Here is a 25,381-nt window from a genome sequence, read left to right as displayed (position 1 = left end):
CTATGGAAATGGGGATAGGGGAGAAGTGGGTATAATTGAAGGATCATTCAGACTTCCTACAGAATAACTTGGTTGAGAGCTGAATTCCTGGATAGGTATAAATTCTATTCTCTATAAATAGCTTTTGGATACTTGCAAGTTTCAATCTCTGTGAGTGATGCTCATGTGTGTGTTTGCACATGAACACATGCAGGCCTGTGCCCACATGCACCCACGTATAGAGAGGATTGAACTCTAACAGATAGATATATAAATTGGTCCATATGGTAGGGTTCAGCTTTCTTTGTTCCTTTAATTAACTGTATCTATCTGTCCATTCGTCTATTCTATTTTCTTTCTATTTGGAATCTCCTTCCTACCCTGGGACTGGGTTATTTGGATTTTCTTCCTGTTTTTGTTTCCTTTTTTTTTTTTCTTCAGCTTGTCACATTCTGCTTTCTCATTGCCAGAGGTTCTCTTCTGCTGACAAAGGAGGTGGCCCCCTCCCTCCTTTCCTTCTCTTAAACCTTAAGCATTGACTAGGTTCCCTATGACAGGTGATACTATATGAGAGAGTAAAGGAAGACTTCCTCAACAATGGCTAATCAATCAGAGAGACACAGCCACTTTTGCTGGAAGTAGAATATGCCTGAGAAAGGGAGGGAGCCTAACAAATCATTTAAGACTGAGCTCAGACATTCATTTATGGGATGTGTGTGTGTGTGTGTGCATGCATATGTGTGTGTGCATGTATGTGTGAGAGTGATATACTCTAAGGGAGATATTTAGAACTTACACTTCAGTGAAAGGCAGAGGTTTGTTTTGTTTTAAAGTTTATTTATTTATTTTGCACACGCGAGAGTGCACAAGTGGGGGAAGGGACAGAAAAAGAGAGAGAGAGAGAGAGATTGAGAGAGAGAGAGAGAGAGAGAGATTGAGAGAGAGAGAGAGAGAGAGAGAGAGAGAGAGAATCCCAAGCAGGCTCTGAGCTATAGTGCAGAGCCTGATGTGGGGCTCAAACTCATGAACCACAAGACCATGACCTGAGCAGAAATCAAGAGCCGGATGCTTAAGCAACTGAGCCACCCAGATGTCCAAAAGCAGAGGTTATCTAATTTCTGATTTTGGTTCTTCAACTGTTTCTGTACGTCTACATCATGCAAGAAATGTCCTAACTACAACCAAGGACAGCCTCTGTATATTATTTTCTGCTGTCGTCATAACAAATGATCACAAACTATATCCCAATGGTCTTGTAGCCAGGAAGTCTGACATGGGCCTCACTGGGATAAAAACCAAGGTGTTGACAGGGCTGCGTTCCTTTCTGGAGGCTCTAGGGAAGGACCTGTTTCCTCACTCATTTGGGTTTTTTAGCTGCATTCAGTTCCTTGCAGTTGTAGGACTGAGGTCCCCTAGCAAACTGATTGTAGGTCCATTCTCAACTCCTTCCCACCCTCTCCTGTTCTGAACACCACCCCTTAGTCCCTCACATCAGATCAAGCCCTGCCAATCCAGCCTTCCCAAATCTCTGTACTTTGTTCTTTCCTCTCAGGTGCACTGTTTCATTTTGGTTCTCATCCTCTCGCCTAGGGATTTACAACATAACCTTGATTGGATTCCCTCTCTCCCAGTCCCTCATCACTCAAATGTGTCTTCTCAAAGCACAGGTCTGATCATGAAAATGACACTCTTTTATTTAAAGCTTTTTTTTTTTTTCCTGTCTGGTCACAATGTGCCCCTTAAATCACATCTTCCATGGTGGCCTCCTATCCCGCTTCACTTTCTGCTCCAAACACACCAGGCACCTTTAGACTCTGCCTTTGCCCAGGCTGTTCCTCTGCCTTGAGTTCTCCCCCATTGAACTCAAGCTTGTCAAAATCCACAGGTCATCTTCAAAGTGCAGGTCAGATGAGGCCTCCTCTGGGAGGACGTATGTGATTTGTCAGGTGACTGTCCCCTCCCTCAGCGTTGAGGTGGCACTGAGTCCTGAGCTTACTTATGTCCATGCATTGGAGTCACTTATTTAAATCTGTCTCCCTTCTGGACCCTGTGAGACAGAACTAGGTTGTCTTAGTCATCTTTGCGTCCCCCCAACACACAGTAGGCTCCGATGACGGCTGGCTGAATTGACCTGATCTTGTTGAATTGGTGTGATGTTTTTACGCAGCGGTGAGATGGTGACTGTGGCCATCTGTAGAGGCAGTGTGCTGACTGTCCGCCATACCCGAGGGGTCATCTGGGGCAGTGCTTGGCAGGACTCTGGAGACAGACCTGAAGAAGAGCTCTAGCTTGCACCAGGGATGGACAAGTCCCTGGAAATTTGCAGCACGCCGGTTCTCCACCCCCTCCGCATCCCATCCCCTCCCTCCGGAGAAGGCCCTTATTTGAGATCTCTCTTCCCCTCATTAGCTGAGCTTGCTGAGTGTTCCCCAGCTGCAGCTTCCTTTGGTCCTTCTCCGGCTTCCACTGTTTGTTTATTTTCTTTCCTGTCAGCCTCTTCCTCTGCTGTGGTTGTAAATAGAGCTGATGACTGTCAGCTCCGGGGCCTGTGCAGTGAACCTGCCCCATGTCAGTGGCAGGTCAGGTGGACTCTAGCATCAGATGCTGCGGGTTAGCCCTCAGGCTAAGAAGCTTCTCCAGGCACTGGCCCAAGCTGCCCAGCAGATTTTGCTCCTGACCATCCAAATGGAACTTTACAGACAGAAGCATCATGTGACATGCTCCATCCCCTCTGGGTGGGTGCTCCCTTTTGCTCCTGTTCTTGCCACGGCAACCTCCTGGTCACAGGTTGGGCAGGTGGCAGAGGGGCACTCAGACTTGCCTGCAGTGTAGAGTGACGTGTGACACCACACGTTTCATGCATTATAGTCTTTCTTGCCAGCTTTTCCCTTCTCTTTGAGAAAGTTGGAGCTGTGCTTGGTCTAAAGTGTCTAGCTATTCCAAATTCCTAAGGCAGAGTGGCCTTGCCAGTTGGTCACGGAAGGAGATGGAGACAACCTTGACAGCAGGCTAGGAATATGGTGCTTCATCTTTCCCCCCACACCACCTAGTCAAGTGATGTTTCCAGCCTGGTCCGTCTTTGAGCCAAGGCAGTGCATCCTCTCTCCCCCATGCCAGTTACCCGAGTTCACCTCCTTCCCCTCTGTGCAACTCAGGGGATCTCCTCCCTCCTCCCTCCTCCTCCTCCTTCTGCCACCCCCCTGCTCTCTGCTTCTCCCTGAATTCTCCAGAGCAGCCGGCCCCTCAGTGATGAGCTGTCAGCGGGAGAGCCACACAACACAGGCAGTGGCATCCTGCTTCAGTCTTCAGTCCTCCCCCAACTCGGCGTGGCAGTGCGCATCATCTGTCAGAGTGCCCCTCTCCCTCCCTCCGCCTCCCCACCCCCTTCCCTTGCCGCCAGCTCTTTCCCCGTTCATGAGATGCAAAGCCCTGGCAGGCGGGCGAGCAGAGCGGAGCGGGAGCAGGAGCCGCACGTTGCAGCAGCTCTGCCAGGGGCGCAGAGGTGAGGTGGGCCGTGTCCCTCTGCCACCCTCTCCCATGTACCAGGAGGTGGCTGACTCTGTCACTCAGGGCCTCACCGAGCCATGCCCAGCTGGGGCCGGGGCCAGCCACACCTTCCCGGCGGCACTGCCCACCGCCAGACAGGTAAGAGAGAGCAGCTCCTTCCAGCAGGGCCTGGATGGATCCCTGGACGGGCCAACCCCGGCCACAAGTCTTGCTGAGAAGGGCAGGGCACCGCAGGGCAGAAAAGGCACTGCCCTCCTGTCAGTCCTCGTTCATTCTGTCACAGAGCTTTGCAGAGGGGGGCAAGCCTGTCACCCTTGCCCGGAGCGAGAGTGCAGGAATATGCCCATTCTTCCCACTTAGTGGGCGCCAAGCTGCAAATGTCCTTTTTTTGTGTTCTTTTTTTCTCCCCAGTCCTAACTCCTTATACCCCCTGAAACCTGTTTCCTGGTCCCAAGAGATGCCATTTCTTCGCTCAGATCCCTTGTTGGGCGGAGGGGGGTTGATATCAGGACTGTGGCACTGCCTCTTTTCGCTCCATTCATGTCTTTTCTGTTTTAAGTGGGTCATCTGCACAGCAGTCTGGCTGCCCACAGCATCTGTTTTGTTTCGTCCAAGTGCAGGTCCCGGTGTTGCTGGTGACTAACACTGGTGACACATTCCAGTGCAGGATTCACAATCACAATGAGTCGGAGGCAGATGAAGGTACATTGGAGGTCGCCAGTTTTTTCTGTTGTTATCTTTCCCCCCAGCTTTGTTGAGGTGGAATTAACAAATAAAATTGTGATATGTTTAAAGTGTCCAATGTGATGATCTGGTAGATACATGGATTCCCACCATTGAGGTAACTAACATCCATCGGCAGGTTACTGATTTCTTTCTTTTATTAATTAAATTTGTTTTATTATTATATACATTGCTGGAATAACATCATAATTAAAATTTTGCTCACATTCTGGATTGTTTGCTTGAACATATTCTTAAAACTAGACTTGCTGGGACAAGGTTTTTTGTTTTTGTTTTTGTTTTAACTGAGATATAATTGCCATGTACCATTATATTAGTTTCAGGTGTACAACACAATGATTTGGTTTGTGTATGTATTGCAAAGTGATTGCCACAATAAATGTAGTTAATATCCATCATCATACATAGCTACTGGGTTTTTGTTTTGTTTTGTTTTTTTGTGTGGGTTTGTGTTTTTTTTTTTTTTTTTTTTTTTTGGCAGGTCACCAATTGCTAAGCAGTGAATTGAGGGCATAGTTGCCACTTATAGGAGGTGATGAGTCCCTGGCATCAGCTAAATGGGTGCTTCTCAGGGCTGTCTCAGTAGTGACTTTTGGGAGGTGTGGAGGAGGAGAGTGGTTTTTCTGTTTCTGTGTTAGAGCCACTCAATGTCAATCCATTGTTTCACACACATCCTGAAAATCTGGCTTTCAGGTCCTTCTAAGTCCTGATCTTGGGGTGCTTTCAAAGTAATGAAATAAGAAGGAAAACCTGCTGCATCCTGCAGTGTGGGTTGTTTTTTGGATTATTTGTTCCTACAGATTTGGAAAACTTCAGGGTTTTCTTGGAAGATGGAGGAGGTGCTGGAAAGTAGGGGAATGAGATAGCTGTGATCCTGAGATCATATAAGTGTTTGGGAAAAGCTCAGAGCTGTAAACATGCAATGTGATATTATGCTATCGATGGCTGTTATTTTGGGAGTGATAGCCCCATGAGCACTGAATCAATCCCGTAAACTAGTTTTTGTTAACCATTTGCTCTCTTCTCAGTTCTTAGAGTAGGTTTCCTAGAGAAGGTCCATGGGCCTGGGGTGAACAGGGCTATTAGAGTATGTAGACAGCCCTGTAGTCCACCGTGTCCAGGCGTCACTAAGCCACCCCTGGGGACCGGCTCCATTAGTCACTTAAAAAAATTCACCCAGTGCCTAATACACAAAGAATCGGAAAACTTTCTCATAATATGTGTCTGGTTGGATTAAGTCTGATACTGAAGCCAAGGTCTTTCTTTCATGGGTCAGTTAACTCTGACCTGAAGATCATGGTTCCTTAGCTACGATAGCCATTTCACAAATGCCAGGTACTCTAGAGGAGTGAGTGAGAGTGTGGATGGATGGCTGAGCAAATCCCATCATAGTTCCATTAACAAAAGCCTCCAAATGTGGATCTCAGTGATGAAGATCTATTCACGCTGAAATGTTGTATAGAGTAGGGAAAGCCCTGGTGGTCCTGGGTTCAAGTCTCCCTAGGGCCATTAATGGAGTTACCATGGGCCCTTCACTCAGGCCTACTGAACAACTTTGCTTCTGTAGTCTGTAAAATGGGCACAATAATCAGCACCCAGCTTACTTCCAAAGGTTTTTGTGAGATCCACTAGAAGGAATAATGGTAGCTCCCAGCTACCAAGATGTGCCAGACACCTTTGCTAGGTAATTTCCCTACATGATGCTGTTTAATCCTCTCGACTTCCCAGAGCGTATTGAGGCTAGGAGGTTAAGAACTGATCAAATTCATCCAGAGAAGTGAAAGCAATTTGTAGGTTGTGATTGTGCCACATAAATGTAAGCTTTGTTTTGTGTGATGGCTTCATGGCTTAGACTTTTTGTGCTGCCCATCCTATCCCAGACTGTTTTGTGCTTTTTTATTTCCTCTTGGTCCAAAAATCTACACCTCCAGAGATGCTAGAAGTGCTCCTTTGCTCCCCATCTGCGCCTCAGGGATTAGGATGTTTTTCACTGGCCAGGAAGCTTCAGCCTTCTCATCGGGTCCTTTGTTAGTGTGCTGTGTATGGAATTTCCAACAGCTTCTGAATTTTTCAACAAAAGGTCCTAGATGGAAGAGGGCCTCTTCTGACCAGGCCTTGTCTCTCAAGGAAAAGTGTTAGAATCTACTCGGCATCTTTGTGCATCAGAGTGCACTCACACAGCCCTGGGGCCTCCTCCTGCCCCCAGCGCGGACGTTAATGTGCGCCCAGCACAGGCTCAAAAGCAAGTTGCCTCCTTTCCCTGAGGGCTCTGTGAGGGTAGGAGCAGATCCCAGTGGGAGAGCTGTCCCTGGAGGAGGCCGGGGCTCCACTCCACTGATTTCTACCACTGTTGCTGCACCAGAGCCCAACCCTGGTCTGATGGCTATGAGGAGTTTCCTTTTCGCGTGACTCTAAGTGGCTGCCAAGAATGGAGCTGGTGAAAGCCATTGGCTGAAGTCATTGAAAATGGAGGATTAGAAACAGCTTGTTTTATATTCAGAGGAGGGGAGAGGGCCGAAGCTGCCTTCTGCCCACAGCTGTAGACCCTGATGGCAAATGGTAAAGCTTTTGTTACTGCCTAAGGAGGGGAAGAGATTGATAGCCAGCGCCCTGGCACCACAAGATAGGAGGAGAGAGCCACATTTCAGTTGTGGCAGTCCCTCGTGCTTACATCACAGCCCCAGGGCTTTGAAAACTAGGTCCTGCTGCTGCTCTCTCTCTGGCCTGCTGCCCCTTCCTCTGCAGCCTCCATCCCCACACCCATTTGGTGTTGGGCCTCTGCTCTCTGTGACTGACACCGTCAGTGTGACTTCATGTTTTCATGAGACTGAATAATGTACAATCCATGTTTGCTTATATATCCCACTGAATTCTTACAGTAAAACAGGAGGTTGGCATTGCCTTAGTAATTCTGATTTCATAGATAGAAAGCAAGGTCTTCAGCCAAGATGACCCAACAATGAATGGGCAGAGTTGGAACGTGAACCCTTGTCACCAGATCCTGGAGCCTGTACCATTTCTGTGACTCTGTACGTGGTCTCACTCACTTGTCTGCTGGCTGGTTCAGCAAATGTTTATTGAGCATCTTCTTGGTGCCAGGCACTGTACGTGGTGTTGGAGATATAGAGATGGAAAATACAGCTTTCACTTACATAATGTTTACAGGTAATGTACTCTGCCTGGTACATTGTTTGGCACACAGGAAATGCCTCAATGTTAGTTGAATAAATGAATGAATGAATGAATGAATGAATGAATGAATACACTTTCCTGCCCTTGATGAACCTAAGAGTCTGATTAGTAGAAGAGAGTTGCAGGCACCAGATCAGGCCATGTTCTGATACACAGAAGCATGTCTGGGAGCACATGGTAGGGCACTTATGGAATCTGGGTGTGCAGGGGAGGCTGCTTGGAGGAAGTGGTCCTGAAGTGCAATTTGAAGGATGAGAAGGCATGAATGAGGCCCAGAGATGTGGAGCCTGTGGTATGCGCTCAAGATTGTGAACCACATGGAGTCCCTGGAGCATGAAAAACAAACCAGGGGAGTGGTGGGTGGCCCTCAAGGCAGGTGGGACCCAGCTCTTGGGGAGCTCATGTGTTAGGATGTTTAACTTTATCCATAGGCCAGGGGGCTTATAGGTTGTGAGGAGAAGTGAATGTAGTCATATTTGTGATTTAAACTGGTTACTGTGGCTGCAAAATGGAGCTGAAGTTAAGGGGGGGTAGGTTGATCACAGACACCAAAGACAACGAGGACAAGAACCAGGGATGAACAAGTGGGACATGTAGCAGGGCAGTACTAGTAAGGATGGAGAGGAGGGGACAGATGTGAAAATGATGAGGGAGATTTGATCAGTATGATCTGGTAATTGGTTGACTATAGGAGATAAGAGAAAAGGGAGTAGTGTCTAATTACTTCCTTATTTCTGGCTTGAGTTACTCAGTGGTTGGTGGTGTCAGAAACAGACCAGGAATTCCAGAGGAAGATTTGTATGTGTATGTAAGGTGATGGGGGTGGGGTGGGGGATAAAATGGGTCAGGAGAAGAAGGGGCTATGATATGGTTAATTATTAGACATATTTTTATTTGTTGTGCCTGTGGGATACCTGACGGGTATGTCCAGCAACCCATGGGCTGTAAAGAATCTATATGATTGGAAGAGCGACCGGAATTAGAGGAAAATATTCAGAAGTGGTCAGTATACCCAATGTAGTTGGGACTGCAGGCAAGGATGAGATTGCCCAAGGAGCATTTAAAGAGAGAAGAGCAGGAAACCAAGGTTAGAGGGCAGGAGAATGTCAGCATTATGGAGTGGGCAGAGGAGGAGCCAGCAAAGGAGACCAAGGAGGTCGAGGGGGTGGAGGTGCCAAAACTAAATCACCACCATGGCAAATGCACCCAGAGGTCCATGAGGACAAGGACCATGGACCACTGAACCTCACAATATGGAAGTTGCTCTTTCAAGGGAGCCGTAGGGATGGAAACCAAACTGCAAAGGATGGAGGAAGGGATAGGAAGTGGGGAAACAGGAAATTCTTTCAGGGAGCTTTGCTGACAAAAGGAGGAACCTCCCACCCCAGGGGAGAATATTTTTGTAATGAAAGAGTATTTTTATTTATAAGTATAGAATAACATGGGAGAAGGAAAGAATAAAGGTACAGGGTTGATAAAGCAGGGCAGATGGGAAGGAGGGGCTCAGGGCCACAGGAGGAAGGATTTACCTTGAGTAGACACATCCATGAATGGTGGGAAGGAAGGAAAGTTGTGTGTAAGTGTGGCTAGAATCGCAGGGGATGAGACAGGGAAAGGGCTTGAGATAATTCATATCTGAGGCCTCAATTATCTTGGTGAACCAGGAGATCAGGGTAGGGGTGTGTGAAGGATTGTGTGTGTTGCATGAGCCCTCTCTTTGCCTCCACTGTGGACTCCCACCCTTCAGCTGCCTTCATGGAAGCCAGCTGGCCAATGGGAAGCTAGTTTGTAAAAGCCAAGTTCACTGTTTGAGGCTGAGGTTACAATAGGAACGAAGAAGGGTTGGGGAGGTAAGCACACAGGTCGTCATTTGTATCCTGATCCAAGACTTACTTACCGTCCTGGATTCTGGATGTGGAGATGGGCAGCTCAGCAGTGGGAAGAAAGGATATGGCGGGATTCCACCCCAGGAGCTCTGGGCTGGAGTTCTGACCATGCCTTACGGAATGTGACCTTGGGCAAAGTCTTTAAAGTTTACTTTCTGTAGGTGATAACAAAGACTCATACCCCCTCGAAACCTCTATGAATTTTGGCAACTGCTCCATAGAAGTCAAATAAAACGTTTTTCTGAAAATGGATTTATTCATGGGAAAGAAAACTTACAATACCGGAAATCAATTCCTATTCAAATTGCCTCTTTCTATATTTCAGTTTTCTTGCACTAATAGTTTACACTTCATAGGCTTATTTTACTGAAGCATGTATTGTCAGTGGTCACACTATTTAAAACAGTTTTATGCACAATTTTAAATATACACAAGAGAATAGAACAGTGAACACCTGTGTATAACCTCCCAGCTTCAACACCCTGCACTCCCATCCACCCTAAATGATTTTGAAGCAATTCCCAGATAACATATTATTTCAACTCTAAATATTTCAGAATGTATCTCTATATAATAAGTTGCTTAAGAAAAAAAAACCCTCAATATCACATTAATATCAATATCTAAGCAGTGCTTAAATTTCTTGTAATATTTTATGGTTTTAAATTTGAATCAGGGTCCAAAATAAACTCCACGTATTGCATTTGGTTGATAGATAGATAGATGTGTGTGTGTGTGTGTGTGTGTGTGTGTGTGTGTGTGTGTGCGTGTGTGTGGACACATCTAACACATACACACACATCTAACACTGGTGACCATTGTTGGAGGAACAGTCCTATAATTCCTAAAATCCCTATAACATCTCATTTTGTGTCATTTGCCCCGTGTTGGTGTACCATTTAATTTTAGGAGGCCTAAGGAACAATTGCATAGACTCCAAAGTTTCTGAAGTTTAATTTTAAAATTCCTTCTAGATACACTTAAAAGGAGAAGCATAACAATAGTGAATAAAGAAAAGAGGACAGAAAAGGCTGCAGTGAGTGGTAAAGAGACACATGAGAGCTCAAGAGGAACAAAAGAGAATGAAAAAGGTACCAGAGACACGTGTAACCCCCTATCCACCAAGATGCTTGAAAAGCCTCACAAACATGTTTCATACATTTTTGTGTCACCTCGGTTAGCAGGTAGTACCCATGAATCTTTTAATAACAATGTTGTGTTCATTTAGGGCATTTTCCCGAACAGTTTATCAAATAGTGGGCAGATGTCATCCAAGTAATCCCCTATGTGAAGTAGGGAAGTAGTAGGAATCCTAATTCCCATTTTACAGATGACGAAACAGACGAGACGGCTAATGATCGTGGCTCACATTACACACTCATTTGCCGTTTGCCGTTTGCCAAGCATTGCTCGAGCCACTCGGTTAATCCATGTAACAATCCTCTAATAAGCCTACAGCTTTGGTACTGTTATCTTCATTCTACCTGTGATGAAAACGACTCAGGAGGAGTAACGTGCCCATAGTCACAGATCTGGAAAATTACAGAGTAGGGATTGAAACTCAGGCCTGTCCAACCCACTTTTCTTTTTTCCAGGTCAGTATACTCCCCACTAAATCAGCGATTTTTAAAAAAAATTTTTTTTCAACATTTATTTTTGGGACAGAGAGAGACAGAGCATGAACGGGGGAGGGGCAGAGAGAGAGGGAGACACAGAATCGGAAACAGGCTCCAGGCTCCCAGCCATCAGCCCAGAGCCCGACGCGGGGCTCGAACTCACGGACCGCGAGATCGTGACCTGGCTGAAGTCGGACGCTTAACCGACTGCGCCACCCAGGCGCCCCAAAAAAGACGTATATACTTACTTGCTGGCAAAATTCTATTTCAATATTTTTATTTATTTTTGAGAGAGAGTGTGTGAAGTGGGGAGGGACAGAGAGAGAGGGAGACACAGAATCCAAAGCAGGCTCCAGGTTCCAAGCTGTCAGCACAGAGCCCGACTCGAGGCTCAAACTCATGAACTGTGAGATCATGACCTGAGCCGAAGTCGGATGCTTAACTGACTGAGCCACCCAGGCACCCCTGGCAAAATTCTATTTAAAGAGAAGTCCAGAGTATCACCAAGTATAATACAGATTTTCCTTGACTTCTGATGGGGTTATGTCCTGATAAACTCATCATAAGTTGAAAATATCCTAAGTCAAAAATGCATTTGATACATCTAACCTACCGAACTTCATAGCTTAGCCTGGGCTACCTTAAACATGCTCCGAACACTTACTTTAGCTACAGTTGGGCAAAATCATCCAACACAAAGCCCATTTTATAATCAAGTGTCGAACATCTCATGTAATGTATTGAGTACTGCACTGAAAGTGAAACACGGGATGGTTGTAAGCATACAGGTTGGTTGTAAGGGTATTAGTTGTTGACTCTTGTGATCTCGCGGCTGCCGCTGTGCGGGATCATGAGCAAGCATCCTACCACGTATCACCAGCCTGAGAAAAAGAGCAGAATGCAAAACACGAAGTCTGGTCTCCACTTAATGTGTGTCCCTTTCTCACCACAGCAAAGTCACACAGTCATAAGGGGAACAATCTCAGGTGGACCCATCATAAGTCGGGGACCATCTGTGGTAGGGCATACAGTGGACTAGAATTTGCAAGGCATCTTCCTTCCCACATCCTTTTATAGGATCCTTTATAGGATCCTTTTCTTTCTTATAGCCACTCTGAAAAATAAACAGGACAGTTCATTTGTGTTTTATGGGAGAAGAAATCAAAATTCAAAGCTCTGTTGATTAAATAAACACACGGGGCATTTGGCAATAAACCTCCTCCTCTACTACCATGGCTTTTAAAAAATATTATATTGCAGACAGTAATTCCCTTTATCTTCATGATGTTAGTGACCACATAGCTAGTTAGGGTAGTGAGTGTCATGGAGCTAGTTAACGCAGAGTTAGGACCAGAGGTCTTTTCTTCTCATTCCAGATCGTGTGCTCATTCGGGTCTCTGTGCAAACCCCATGGGCTCACACCTTTGACTGCTGACTTCTTTCCGCATCCCCTCTGATATTCCTCGTGAGAAGTTGAGCAGACTTATTACAAATTAAATATCTGGATGCTTGAACTGATGAGCAGGAAATGAGGCTGCCAATACTCAGAGGGATGAAATCGAGACGTATTTTTTTTTTTAAGTAGAATTTTGGGCCGAGTGGCCTCTTTCTGTCCTTCCCTTCCCTGTGTCCTTCCAGTCTCCATGGAAACCCCAAATCAATGCAGCATATGTTGATTCATGTTTCTGCTGTTACTAGGAAGCTACAGAGTGGAAATTGCTTTTAAAAGATTTGTGGAAGAGCTTTAGCATGCTGACCAGAATTCAAATCTAATATCTGAATGACTGTTTCATTAAAAGCTTTTAATGTGGCACTGTCTTAGGTGGTATGTTGATTAAATAAACACACAGGGGGCATTTGGCAGTAAACCTCCTCCTCTACTAACATGGCTTTTAAAAATATTATATTGCAGACTGTAATTCCCTTTATCTTCAATTTAATTACATTTTTGTGGCCTGTGTGACAATGCCAGGTGCTCCTTTTGCTCTTGATTAATTCCACCCTGCCCTGACTGCACTGTTGGGAACAATAGTTCGCAAATACCCATGCTGCTGCCCCTGAGCGTCGTTAGCGTTAGGCTGACTGCAGTCTTGACCCTGAGACTGTGGTAGTCCAAAGTGTTTGCGCCATAAGGAATCCTCGGTGATTTTTCAGAATTTTTTTTTTATGAGCTCAAAATCAAATCCAGCTGACATTTATTAAACACCTGCTTCAGACGAGGCAATGAGAATTGATAGCAAGGGGAGTAAGTCAGAGTCTGTCTTTGTGGAACACGTAGTCATTTGGGAGGATCGGAAAACATAAATCACAAGGATAAACTATAGACTGTGATGGGGGCTGTCAGAGTCACACGGCAATGTGGTGGTGTTGGGATGGAGGGATTCCTTTTCTGATTGAGGGTGTTCTGAAAAAGCTTTGGAAAGGAGAATTTTTATTTTGGAGGTATTGGGTTGAGAGAAGGAACTGGGAGTTAAGAGGGTAGATCCAGGGTGTGGGGGAACATTCTGGGCAGAGGAGGCAGCAGAGGAATCAGGCACGTGTGTGTGCACAATGGGATACAAGACCGGATAGGCAAATGGGACCAAATTGTCAGGATGTCAGGTAGGACACATTGCCACAATGAAGCCCATCGAAAATGACTATAGAGACGATTCACTTTATGGTACCTGTTCAGTGGGTCACTCTGGTGGTAGTGTAGTGAGCCATGAGGTTTATGGGGGGTGGGGGGAGGCATCGAAATGGGGGCAGGAAGATCAGCTACTTAGGAGGGAGTGGAAGAGGAATGCACCAAGCTGGGTGCCCAATGACCTCTGAACGGCAATGTCAATGAATGAGAGGGGATAAAGTTAAGAAATAGTTCAGAAATGTAATGAGAAATTTTAAAAATCAGTTCAACGGGGCAAGAGAAAAAGAAGCCAGAAATACCTCTACTCACTACCCTGGGGCTAGGACAGAGCACTGTCATGAGCAAGCATAGGGAGCCCAGCAGGAAGGGAGGATTTGGAGGGAAAGGAGGTTGTTTCGGACACAGTTGCATCTGCAGAGTCTGAGGGGGATGGAGTTGTCTGGCTGTCCTCTGGAAAAGAGGCAGGACTGAAGCACGGTTGCCAGAGGTTGGGTTTCCCAGGAGGAACAAACGGAGAGGGAGAAGAGCTGAGAGGGGCAGGGAAGAGTGAGAAACTCAGAGTGAGAGCAGGGCTTGTGATGCCTGTTTTCCTGGGAAAAACCCTGTGTCCGGGCTGAGATGTCCTATGCCGAGTCTGCAGCCAGCAACTCAGGAGCAGTGACCAGAAGAGAATCCAGGGCTCTGTATTCCTGGGCCAGGGCTCTAACCCCAGGGAAACAGTGCAAGTAGGTGAGTGCCTTTGTCACTACTACCCCTCCCTGCGTGCCCTTCCCTGTCTCTCTCCTTCAGGAGAGGAGACCATGCCCGAATGTGGACCCCCTCCACTCTGCTGAGCCCCCCACCCTGCCCCCACTGGAATGCCTAGTGTACCTGCCTCTATAGGAAGAAAGATTAAGTTAGAGTCCTCCCCTGAGAGGGACCCTGTACTAGGTCTGTGCTTCTCAAACTAGGGTACGGTGTAGTTACACTTTGATGTTTAGGAATGTTTGGGTTAAAAAAAAAAGTTTGGACTAGCTTTCATTTTTCTTTTTTTTTTAAGTTTATTTATTCACTTTGAGAGAGAGAGAGAGAGAGAGAGAGAGAGAGAGAGAGAGAGAGAATCCTAAGTAGGATCCGTGCTGTAAGCATAGAACCTGATGAGGGGCTCAAACCCACAAACCGTGAGATTATGACCTGAGCCGAGATCAAGAGTCGGAGGCTTAACTGGTCAAGCCACCCAGGTACCCCTAATTTTTTCTTTTTACTCATGTTAGATGCATGTCCTAGCTCTTTATATTCCTGCTGTTCCTTAAATTTTTTTAAATTTTTTTTTTCAATGTTTATTTATTTTTGGGACAGAGAGAGACAGAGCATGAACAGGGGAGGGGCAGAGAGAGAGGGAGACACAGAATCGGAAACAGGCTCCAGGCTCTGAGCCATCAGCCCAGAGCCCGACGCGGGGCTCGAACTCACGGACCGCGAGATCGTGACCTGGCTGAAGTCGGACGCTTAACCGACTGCGCCACCCAGGCGCCCCATGTTCCTTAAATTTTTATTAATGATTCTATCTTTCCTTAAACACTTGGGTTGGCTTATTGACTTCCTAGGACTATATCATTTCTCCAATGGCTAATTGAAGATTATGATGCCAAGTTAATACTAGTCAGCCCCCACGTGAGACTTGGGCCCATCTGCAGTGCTGCCCTAACTCCTCAGTGCCTTTCAATCCTGGATGCCAGATGGGGCAGCCTGGGACTTGGAGGAGGCCTTTATCTCACAATTTTAGCACCAGAAGAGGAGTCCCATGATGATGCTACCTTTGTGTTAAAAGCAAGGGTCATAGCAAGGGTTGGAAACAGGAAGTTTGGTATCAGGCACCAGCTCTGCCACTTTTAAGTGACTTGTCTCTGTTTCTCCATCTGTAAAATGGGGACGATAAAAATGTCAGCCTTGTAAGTTTGTTGTGAGAGTTAAATAAGACAGCAGCGGTGCAACGTTGAGCACAATGTCTGGCACATACTGAGTGCTTGTTTAAAAAAGGCTGTATGCATGGAATCGGAGAGGATCCACCTTGTGGAATAACTTCTCTTGGATTAGGGAAGTGCTTATCAATGGGCCGTATTCACAGTTTACATGTGAACTTGTTTCTTACGGTTGCCATGTATCAAGAAAATGTCTAGAAGCAAAGGATTCTCTTTATGCTTCAATTCTTATTCTTTTTCAAAAATTTATTTGCTTTGCAAGAGAGAGCAAGAGAGAGAGAGAGAGAGAGAGAGAGAGAGAGAGAGAGAAAGAGAGAGCAGGGAAGGGGCAGAGAGAGAGAAAGAGAGAGAGACAGACAGACAGAATCCCAAGCAGGCTCCTTGCTGTCAGCATGGAGTGTGTGTGATGCGGGGCTTGAACCCCCGAAGCTGCAAGATCAGGACCTGAGCCAAAACCAAGAGTCAGACGCTCAACCAACTGAGCCACCCAGGCACCCCCTATGCTTAAATTCTAAACCCCAGGTAGCGTCAGGGTTCAAGACAGGGGCTTTGAGGAATGGAAAACATTTTTCTTGCATCTCATTTTATAACACGAAGTTCCATTTACCTAACAGAGGCACACTATGGACATTTCCAGAGAGAGACAATGAGTCACTGTGGAGGCAGCATCAGACTTTTTATTTCATCCTGTCGTCAGTGTGTGCTTGAGGCATACTCCTATCACTGCGAGAATATGGCTTCTGCACCAACAGACCTGCCAGGAATTCGGTCCCAGCGTGACGTAGTAGGGAAAGCTCTGCTGTAAGAGTTCTAAGAAAACAAGTCTGGTCCTTGAGTTGCCCCTGACGTGTTGTGTCACTTAGAAAAAGGCATGCTACCTTTTCTAGCCTCAATCTTCTCATCTGTAACTTGGGGAGATTAATACTCTGACTATGGAATAGGATTGTTGAGAAACAATACACGAACATGCTTTCCACATTATGAAAGGTTAAACAAATGGAATCTAATATTTTTATTATAAAGCCATCACCTTCTATAGAGATTTCTGCTGCCTGTAGCAAATGCTGCCTTCTAGGTGTCCGATATGACTTGTGGCAAAGGTTCGGTACGCTTGGAGCTAGTTCCTGAGTGGGAGCAGGAGATCCAGCCTTAGAGACTAGAGTAGAATGTGGAGGAGGTCAGCTTTGTCCCAGGGTAGCAGTTTGCAAACTTTAGCATGCATCAGAATCACCTGGGAGAGTGGGTTCCATCCCCTGGGCTTCTGATTCTGTAGGTCTGGGGGTTGGGCCTGAGAATTTGCATTTCTAACACATTCCCAGGTGATGCTGACAGCTGCTGGTGGAGGGTGGTGTGGGGGGGGGGATACTCAGAGAACTACTGTACTAGGGCAAACAGGAAGGCAGGAAGAGGGAGTCCTCCTTCTGGAGGAGGAGTGAACCAGACAGTGTGAAGGTCCATGTGGGTAAGGTGGTTTGGAAGGACAAAAAAATGCAGAAGACAGAAAAATAGGGATAATGTGCAGATTGGGCAGAACAAAGGGAAAAGTCTCACTCCATAACAAATGCAAGTAGGGGGAAGTTGCTAGGTGATGGATGAGGGAGAGAGGTGAATTTCCACTGTAGGAAAAGCCAGCAGAATTGGAAATATACATGTTTTAAGGAGGCAGAAGAGGTGGAAATTTCTCATTAAGAAGTCAGGAGTGATGGTGTGTTTGGTGCTGGGGGGTGGGAGTAGAGACAGACGGGGGAGAAGTGCCTTCGTAGAGTAAGGGGGACAGCTGAGATGTGGCAGAGGGGGTAATTTCAGGGCTGTGTGGTTTGGCTTGGTAGTGAAGCACAATAGAAATTGGGAGAAAGGGGGTGGAATTTAGATGTGTGACCTGCCCCGTAGCTTTCTTGCTCTCTGCATTTATCACATCACATCACACCCAGCAAGACAGCCCCCCTCCTCCTGGCTCATTAGGAGATTTGATTCGGCTTGGCTCCTGCTGTCAGCAGCTGTCTGGGGCAAGATCTTTATGCTCCCTGCTCCCTGAGCAGCAACCAGCCTTCAGCCAGCAGCAGAGCTCATTAGAAGAGGGCCCCCTGGACACTTGATTTTCAGCTCATTGGTGGCCGGAAAGAGTTAATACCTACGGCTTTGCTGCCCCCTGCACAGCCTCTGGGTGCAGAGGGAGGCAGCTTTGGGCTGTGGGGACTTCTCCCTGAGCTGCAGCCAGAGGAGCAGGGAAGCAGGTTAGTGAGGCTGAAGAGGAAGGTACGGGAGGAGTGCCAGGCGAGCTCTGTTCAGGGGCACCTCCTGCATCCTGCCAATGAGGATGGGCGTGCAGACTGTGCCCGGGAGCTGAGCCGCCGCCCGCTGGGTGTAGGCTGCTTCAGTATTTACTGGATGTGACAAGCAGAGAGAAGAGCTTTCAGCGGGGCCGCCTGCTGCCCGGCTCGAGTGGTGGGAGGGGTGTTGTGCGTGCATGCGTGTGTATATATGTGTGTGCACGCACGAGTGTGCCTGTGCATCCATGCACACATGTTCTTCACCCACCGAGGATCTGACTGCTAAAAGAAAGATCTACTCTTTCCCCAGAACTCCTTAGCCTGCAGCCTCTCTGACCATCCAGTTGGCAAAGACCTGCAGGCCATGAGGACCGGTCAAAGACAGTGAGTATGGCTTTTGCTTTTCTCTTTCCTCTTCAAGGTGCCCATGTGGGCTGATTGCATTATCCATATTTAATTAACCTGCCTCTCCATGCATATTGATTGCTTTCTCCCTGCTGAGACTCTTCGTTTCTCTTCCCCTCTTTAAAAATCGTTGCTCTTTGCTTTTAACCTTTGTTTTTTCCTTGAGTATCCTCTCTTTCCATTATGTCCCATCCTGTCTGCCTCAGAGTCACCTGTAACTTGGTGTCCACCTAAGAGGGCACATTGCTGCAGGCCTGTCTGGGCTCTGGTAACCCCGAATTCTGTCCCCTAGAAGTCAAGGGCCAAATGGAATTAGAGTCCCAAGATGCTGGGGTGAAGGAGGCAGCGGGGGCAGAGTGTCCTGTAGATTCTTATTTAATCGAATCCAAGGCTGAGCTGAGTGAAGGGATGGTGGAAGGTCCGAGGGGCAGCGGTGGGCAGTGCTGGATTTGGAAGGGAGAGAGGCAGGCATGGAAGCAGTCCCGGCAAGCCAGTAGGAGCTAGCAGTGGGAACGGGAAGAGAGGCAAGGCAGTGACCGGAGGCCTGGTAACACCTGCCCCCAATGACCTTGCCTGCCATGTACGTGGGGAGCAGTCCCTGCTTCTGTTCAGCACCAGAGTAATGAAGGCCCCTGGCACTGGCTTCCCGTCCTCTGTGGCTGTTTCCCATAAGCAGGAGGAAATGAGGCAGAGGTGCCCCAAACAGTGATTTCTTGCAGCTGTAGGAGAACCTTAAGGCTGCAAAGAGCTTCAATTTCCTGACTTCTGGCCAGGCAGGTGTGCGCACCATTAGGACAAGGATGAAGGAGACGTCCTCACTGGCAGGGAACATGATCTAAGCTCAGTCGCCTGGGGATGAGCTTTTACACAAAGTCTAACTGGTTTTATTTATTTATTTTTTAGTTTAGTTTTAAAGCAGTCTTTTAATTTTATTAATTATGGTATTATTTGAGACGGTATTTCAAAAAGTATTTGTTGAAATGTTCCGTGTAATATCAAAATAACTTACATGGAGTAAGATCGAGTGGGGACCGTATCTATCTAAATTAGGTTTCTTTTAAAATGGATTCTATGTTTGGTGTCAGGGTTCCCCGGGGGAGCCCTTTATGGATAGGCTGCTCTCTTCACGTGTTTCTTCCTGTCATTTTTGTGGGAACAAAGGGTTTGAAGTACTGAGAGTGGGACCCTCAGGAGAGAGAGATGATCAGTCGATGAGCCCTCAGCCTCAGTATCCCCTTTCCTGATGTCCTCCCTGCTTCAGGTCGGGAACAGGCCAGTGCCCAGGCTGAGGAAGGTCAGGCAGCCTCCCCGTGGGCAAGACAGAGAGGTTGGCATATTCATTTTGTCAGCTTGTGCCTGTGATCCCTGCAAAGGAGCCGTGACAGTGCTCGATGAGCCTTCACCCTTTCTCCTGCTTATACCCTCCCAAGGCTCCTTGCATCCCATCCTTAGAGGAAGGCGAGAATCAGAGAGGCAGCCAATCAAATAATTCTAGAACAAGCGCTGACCACCCACTCCCCACCCCTGGCTGGCTGTTCACTTGGGCCCCACCGGAGTAAGACAAAGAGAATGGTAATTTTTGGCTTGCCAGGCCCATGCCTCCCTCCCCTGGGGCATGTGCCCCACTTCACTGTTGATGGGCTGCGTTTTGGGGACGTAGGAGCCACCCAGCAATTTGTCCCTGTTCATCCTTAGTTGGTCACCCTTCCTCAGGACAAGCAGGCATTTGTGGGGAGCGGGCTGTGTGTGGGAAGGTATTCTGTCAGCGGAAAGCCATCCAAGAGGATTTGTAGCGCAGTCAGATAAGAGAGGGTGGTCCCCCTCTTACAGCAGATTCTTTGATTTTAGGTGAGAGGACGTGAGAGGGATTTACCCCTGTGCCCCGCAGTCTTATCTCCCGCCCTGACGTCCCTGCACACCGGCCAGAGGGTTAACCGTAAGCGTGTGCCTGCATGGCCGCTTTACTGATGCCACGCAGGTAATGATGCTAACCTGTCTTCCCGCGCCTGTCCCTTTCCCCTTTCTCCCCTGCTGTTTGAGCCTGCCCCAGCCTTCTAATCCCACGGGTGGTCCACTTGCATCCAGCCCCTCAGGCCATCTGTGTGGACCATGCTGTCCTTCCTGGGTGCTTCTTGCAAAGTTGTGGCCTTGCAAACGGGACCTGCCTTAGCGCCAAACCCTCCTATTGACTGGTGGGACTCATGGGGTGGGACTGTGCATGAGCTTGTACTGAACCATTTAGGGACCTCTATAAGGTACTGGAACAGGGAAGAGAGATGAGGGCAAGCTTTGATTTCTGGTTTTGTGTTGTTGTTGTTGTTTTTAAGTAACCTTAACCTTTGACTCTCACTTCTGCTCCCATTATTTCAGACCTAACTAACAGGGTTATAATTCAGGTCTCAGCTACACAAGATGGAAAATCAAAACCATTTGGCCCCAAAGAATATCTTGTGGAAGATCTTTGCAAACTATTTGGGAGAATCACCGTTGTCTTGGTAACAAGTATACCCTGTACACTGGCCCCTGCTAAACTTGGTTAGATGGCTTTTGTGGATTTGCCATTTTTTGAAGTCCTCTTAATTGCTCTTCGGGGGCATTGACCTGACTCTTCTGTGATTGATGATTCTGGGGCACCGAGGAGTGAATGTACTCCCTGAAAGTTGGGTTTTGGCCTTGGTGCAGCCAGAGCAAGACCTTTACTTGAATTCATGGAATGTGGTGACTCAGGGGCCCTTAATCAGTTGCTCACATGGCCTGGTGTCAGAGCACCCTGTGATTTGTAAGAGTGAGTGGACATAACATGCTCACCATCGCCGGAGATAGAATGGCTAGCACCAATGTTTTAAAATGCCACAAAATCGATGGCTTCATAATGCGCCTGGCTGAGATCAGAGGTGGGAACATAGGACGTGCAGACCCAGTTTTCTGCAGGAGAGGGGATATTTCTGGGAACTTGGATGTTCCAGCTTTAAAAGGCTCTCGGAGATGGGCTGTGGAATACAAATGTCCACCCTTGCCAAATATAATACCATCCCAGTTGACGTTTGTTGGAGAAGCTGGGACAGGGATGAAAACCCATGTGGAGTGAAAGGAAGAGATCGAATTGGATGGCTTCTAATGTCTCTGCCCAGGTCCAGGATTCGTGAAACAGGGGAAGGGAAAGCCAGGCTGGAAGAACGTCCCTTTCACATGGAAAATAACTTCTATAGGACTATTTCTGTGGCAAATTGTTACCAGTGTGCATGTGGTGGTGCCCTTTTAGGTCACTCCAAAGTCCTGATTTGATTACCCCAAACCCTTCCCACTTACCTTTGCTCTGCATGCAAGGAGCTGCCACGGTTAAAGGTCCAGGGTTAGTAAACTTACTCTGTCAAAGGACAGAGAGTAAATATTTTGAGTTTTATACAGTCTGTATTGTAACCATCCAACTCTGCCCTCCTGCTTGAAAGCAGCTTTAGACAATATGGAAATGAATGGGTGCTGTCGTGTTCCAGTAAACTTTATTTACACAAACAGGCATCTTGTGGGGCCGTAGTTTGCTGATCTCTGGTTAAAGGTTAAAAGGCACTAATGTTGTAAGTCAGAAAGAGACATTCGCGTAATTTCCCATTGGATTCTCCATAACAGAGAACCTTTAAACATCTTAGGAAAATAAAAAGTACAAGAATTTTACACATATGTGTTAAAATTGTAAACATGCTGATTGAGATAAGCCAGAATATAAGTAGGAATATGAGAGATGAGTGAAGTCCATGAAAGAACTGAGAAAGGGGTCCTGGTTCTTGACCATTCATTGCAGTCACCTATGGGTGTTGGTCCTTGCTGGTCCGTAGCCATTTATGTATAAGTATATACATCCCCCCAGGTTTGGGGATGAGTGGGGAGAACCTGAGTCAGAATTAATTTGCCTTAAAGCTTCGTTTGTGTGCTGAGATTCTGTGGTCTGCACCCCTGTCTTATGCGAACAGCTCTCTACCCTCTGTGTGGGTACCACTTCCAAGGCTTTGCAATCAGAAACTGCTGCTCTTGCTCCTTTGCCCTCCTAGTGGGAGAGCAAAATGTGGATTGTTATTTTGTCTTCGCCGTATTTCCTTTCCCTACAGAGAATCCCAATTTAGAAATTCTTCCAAGCTAATGACCTTCATTGACTTACTATCAAGTTGAATGTTAGCTTTGAAAAAGCCTTAAGCCTCTAGGGGGTAGGGTACCTATTACCATTCCAGTAGTCGAGTTAGGGAGTGAGTATATCCCTTGATCTTCTAGGTATCTCTCCTCTTGTTCATGAAATCTTTAGGGACCGCCTGGGGCAGGATGGGGGGGTCAGGGGAGGCAGCTGAGGCTCCTGCAGCAGCAGTTCCGGGGGGCTTTTCTAGAGCTGACAGGTACGATCACAACAGTTCCCCGTCCTTCTGCCCTGTGTTGTTGCAGGAACAAAGGGATGAGGACCCGCCTGGGATGCCTGTCTCACAAGTCAGACTCGTGTAGTGATTTCACAGCTATTCTTCCCGACAAACCCAACCGTGCTCTAAAGTGAGTAGTGCGGCCACCTGGCATTCCCAGGGAGCTAACCATGGGGTGCCCACCTCAGGGCTGTAGGACCTGTTCTTCTCTATTGAGTTGTTGACCAGATGAGCCGGGTGACAGTAAATCCCTGCCACTTGGCAGCTTCTTTTATATCCCTAAACGAGAGTGCATGGACGTGTACTTTCCTTTTCAAAATGCATGATTTAATTCAGAATAGGAACCCTGTTTTTACTTTTTTTTTTTTAACGTTTCTTTATTTTTGAGAGAAAGACAGAGTGTGAGTCGGGGAGGGGCAGAGAGGGAGGGAGACACAGAATCCGAAGCGGGCTCCAGGCTCCGAGCTGTCAGCACAGTGGGGCTCGAACCCACAAACGAGATTATAACCTCAGCTGAAGTCGGACGCTTAACTGACTGAGCCACCCAGGTGCCACCAGCTCTTTTTACTTTTAAGAGAACCATATTATCCACCACTCTTATGAATCTGTGATGAAGGATACTCCCTGGTTCTACTTAGTTGGCCATCTGAGCTCTTAGTTTGGAAACAAGCACTCAAAAATACTCTAAAAATGTGTTTAGGTTCAGATAATCTGGATTCAGTGCCTGTACTGTGCAAGTACTGTGTTAAATGATGTCCTAGATGTTACCTTCTTTAACCCTTGCGAGGTTCTGGGATGTGCATCATGATACCCTTTGCACAGGTGAAGAGATTTATGTCACAGTAAAATATGGAGTCAGAAGCTCAGCCTACCTTTTCTGACTCTAAGGCTGGTTTCTTTCCATTGTTGTCTTGGCATCTTTATATCATGTGCTTACTTAGCTTGGTTTTTTAGACTGAAGTCTAATGTACTCAACACACTGAATTCCAGTACTGAGGTTTGCCATCAGTTACTTAAGAATGTACCCATCGACAGTGACAGAACTGTAGGAATCCAGGTGTGGTTCTTCGTCTGTACCCCTTCCTCTCATTGTTCTGATTTGTTTGCCTGAGCAAATCTCAATGGTTGCTGATGGCGGGGCAGGGGTGGGGGGTCATTTCAGAAATATTCAAGAGAGATGTTTCTTCTTTCCTAGGAGACTATCCACAGAAGAAGCCACGAGGTGGGCAGATTCCTTTGACGTGCTTCTCTCCCATAAGTGTAAGTAGAGTCAGGTCTCATTGTGTCGCAGCAAATCACCCGTTTAGCAAAAGATGCACCAAATTCCCACCATGATCCAGGTACTGTACTGAGTGCCCCACACAGCTCAGGTCCCTGCCCTCACAGAGCCTCCTGCTTAGAGAAGTAGATGGATAACAAAACACAGTTTAAGTGTAGTGGGAAGAGGGCCTTCTTTCCTGCATTTTGGGTTGAAAGTATGGTCCCAAGAAGCCTTCATATTTTCAGCAGTTCTGGCAAGAAAGATTTCAGTTTAGGGAGTTGGAGTGATGGGCTCAGTGGGAATGACCGTCTAGTTTCCACCCCAGGTCTTGTTTATAAAATTAAATGACCTCCCTCCAAGTCCCTGGAGAGCCTTGGGTTACTCATCCATCAAATGTATATTCTGTGTGTTTTGTTAGTCTCTTGAGTTGGCATAGTTTTGTGTTTTCTTGTTGCTTTTTATTTTGGGGCTTTACTACTCCGGCTGTATCACACTCCTCAGTTTCTGGATTGGTGTGGTTTTTACTAGAACATATTTCTGCTGCCCCTTCTTTTCTGTTTTCCCTTTTCCTCATTTCTCATGCCTTTTGTCCCCCAACAGATACAGACGTAATCATGCATATTTTGGGGTGGGAAGGGTGCTTTGATGCCAGCCAAACTTTCCAGCTCTTGCTTTTTTCTCATCATAAGCAAGTCCAAGATTATCAGGCTTTGAAATTCTACTGGTGGGGTGTCTGGGCAATTTAGTCGGTTAAGCCCCAACTCTTGATCTTGGCTCACATCATGATCTCAGGGTTCAGTTCATTGGTTCGAGCCCCTGCTTAGGATTCTTTCTCTCCCTCTCTCTCTTTGCCCCTCCCTCCCCCTGCTCATGTTCTCTCTCTCACTCTCTCTCAAAATAAATAAATAAAACTTAAAAAACAAAAAAAGAAATCCTAGTGGCAAGAAATACATCGGAGTGGGCGAGCAGGGGTGAGGAAGAGAAGAGGGTCTTTTGCAGAGGAAAGGTTTTACCCAGGCCTTCAGAGTTCCTTTTATACCCTTCCTGCCAATAGTAGAAATCCTGATTGATCTGGGTACAGAAGGGTAGCTTTTAGCTTAGAGTCTTGTTTCCACTTAATTGGGGAACTTGATTTTTGTAAGAGGAGGTTAAGGGCATTGGCTGATATTCAGACCTATGTTCTTCATTTTGACCCAGCTCGGCTACTCGGTAATTGAGTGGCCTTGATGGAGTCCCCCAATCCTCAGATGTCTTTAGAACTGGTTTTTCTCTCTGCTGGATGGGCTGTTCCCTCTAACTATGCCCCTGATCCTAGTAAACCAGTTAACAAATGCTCTCGAACAGATTTTAAAATGAAATGTGAGATCTAAGACTAAGCATATATTGTAGCAAGTAGTTTCGTGAGACACATAGTCATTTGAGTGTTCTGTGGACTACACTCAGGAAGGAAAACAAGCCAGCATAGGTAGAGTGTGTATGACATGTGGCTGTACCCCAAACAGCCAGCTTCTGTGGTAAATTTGCCAAGGTAATG

General features: G+C 46.8%; 1 protein-coding gene across 7 annotated transcripts in view; it reads left to right on the top strand.

Moving 5' to 3' along the window:
• Positions 1-25,381, top strand: part of RGS8 (regulator of G protein signaling 8) — a 70,088-nt gene that overhangs the window by 23,206 nt on the left and 21,501 nt on the right. For 2 of the 7 annotated variants that reach the window (XM_040446535.1, XM_040446533.1), the window contains exons 2-4: positions 18,092-18,165; positions 22,615-22,716; positions 23,782-23,846. In XM_040446535.1, coding sequence (XP_040302469.1) covers positions 18,092-18,165; positions 22,615-22,716; positions 23,782-23,846 — 241 coding nt within the window. Of the gene's footprint in view, positions 1-3,209; positions 3,625-16,952; positions 16,974-17,691; positions 17,746-17,971; positions 18,166-20,034; positions 20,165-22,614; positions 22,717-23,781; positions 23,847-25,381 lie in introns of those variants that run through there. The other 5 variants (XM_040446538.1, XM_040446531.1, XM_040446534.1 and 2 more) reach the window with 5 other exon arrangements.

Source organism: Herpailurus yagouaroundi, unplaced genomic scaffold (genome assembly GCF_014898765.1).
Source record: "Herpailurus yagouaroundi ecotype Mexico unplaced genomic scaffold, PumYag 195, whole genome shotgun sequence".
In the NCBI taxonomy this organism is placed as follows: Eukaryota; Metazoa; Chordata; class Mammalia; order Carnivora; family Felidae; genus Herpailurus; species Herpailurus yagouaroundi.
Note: the sequence above shows the minus strand (reverse complement) of the source record. Positions and strands in the feature narration are given on the sequence as shown.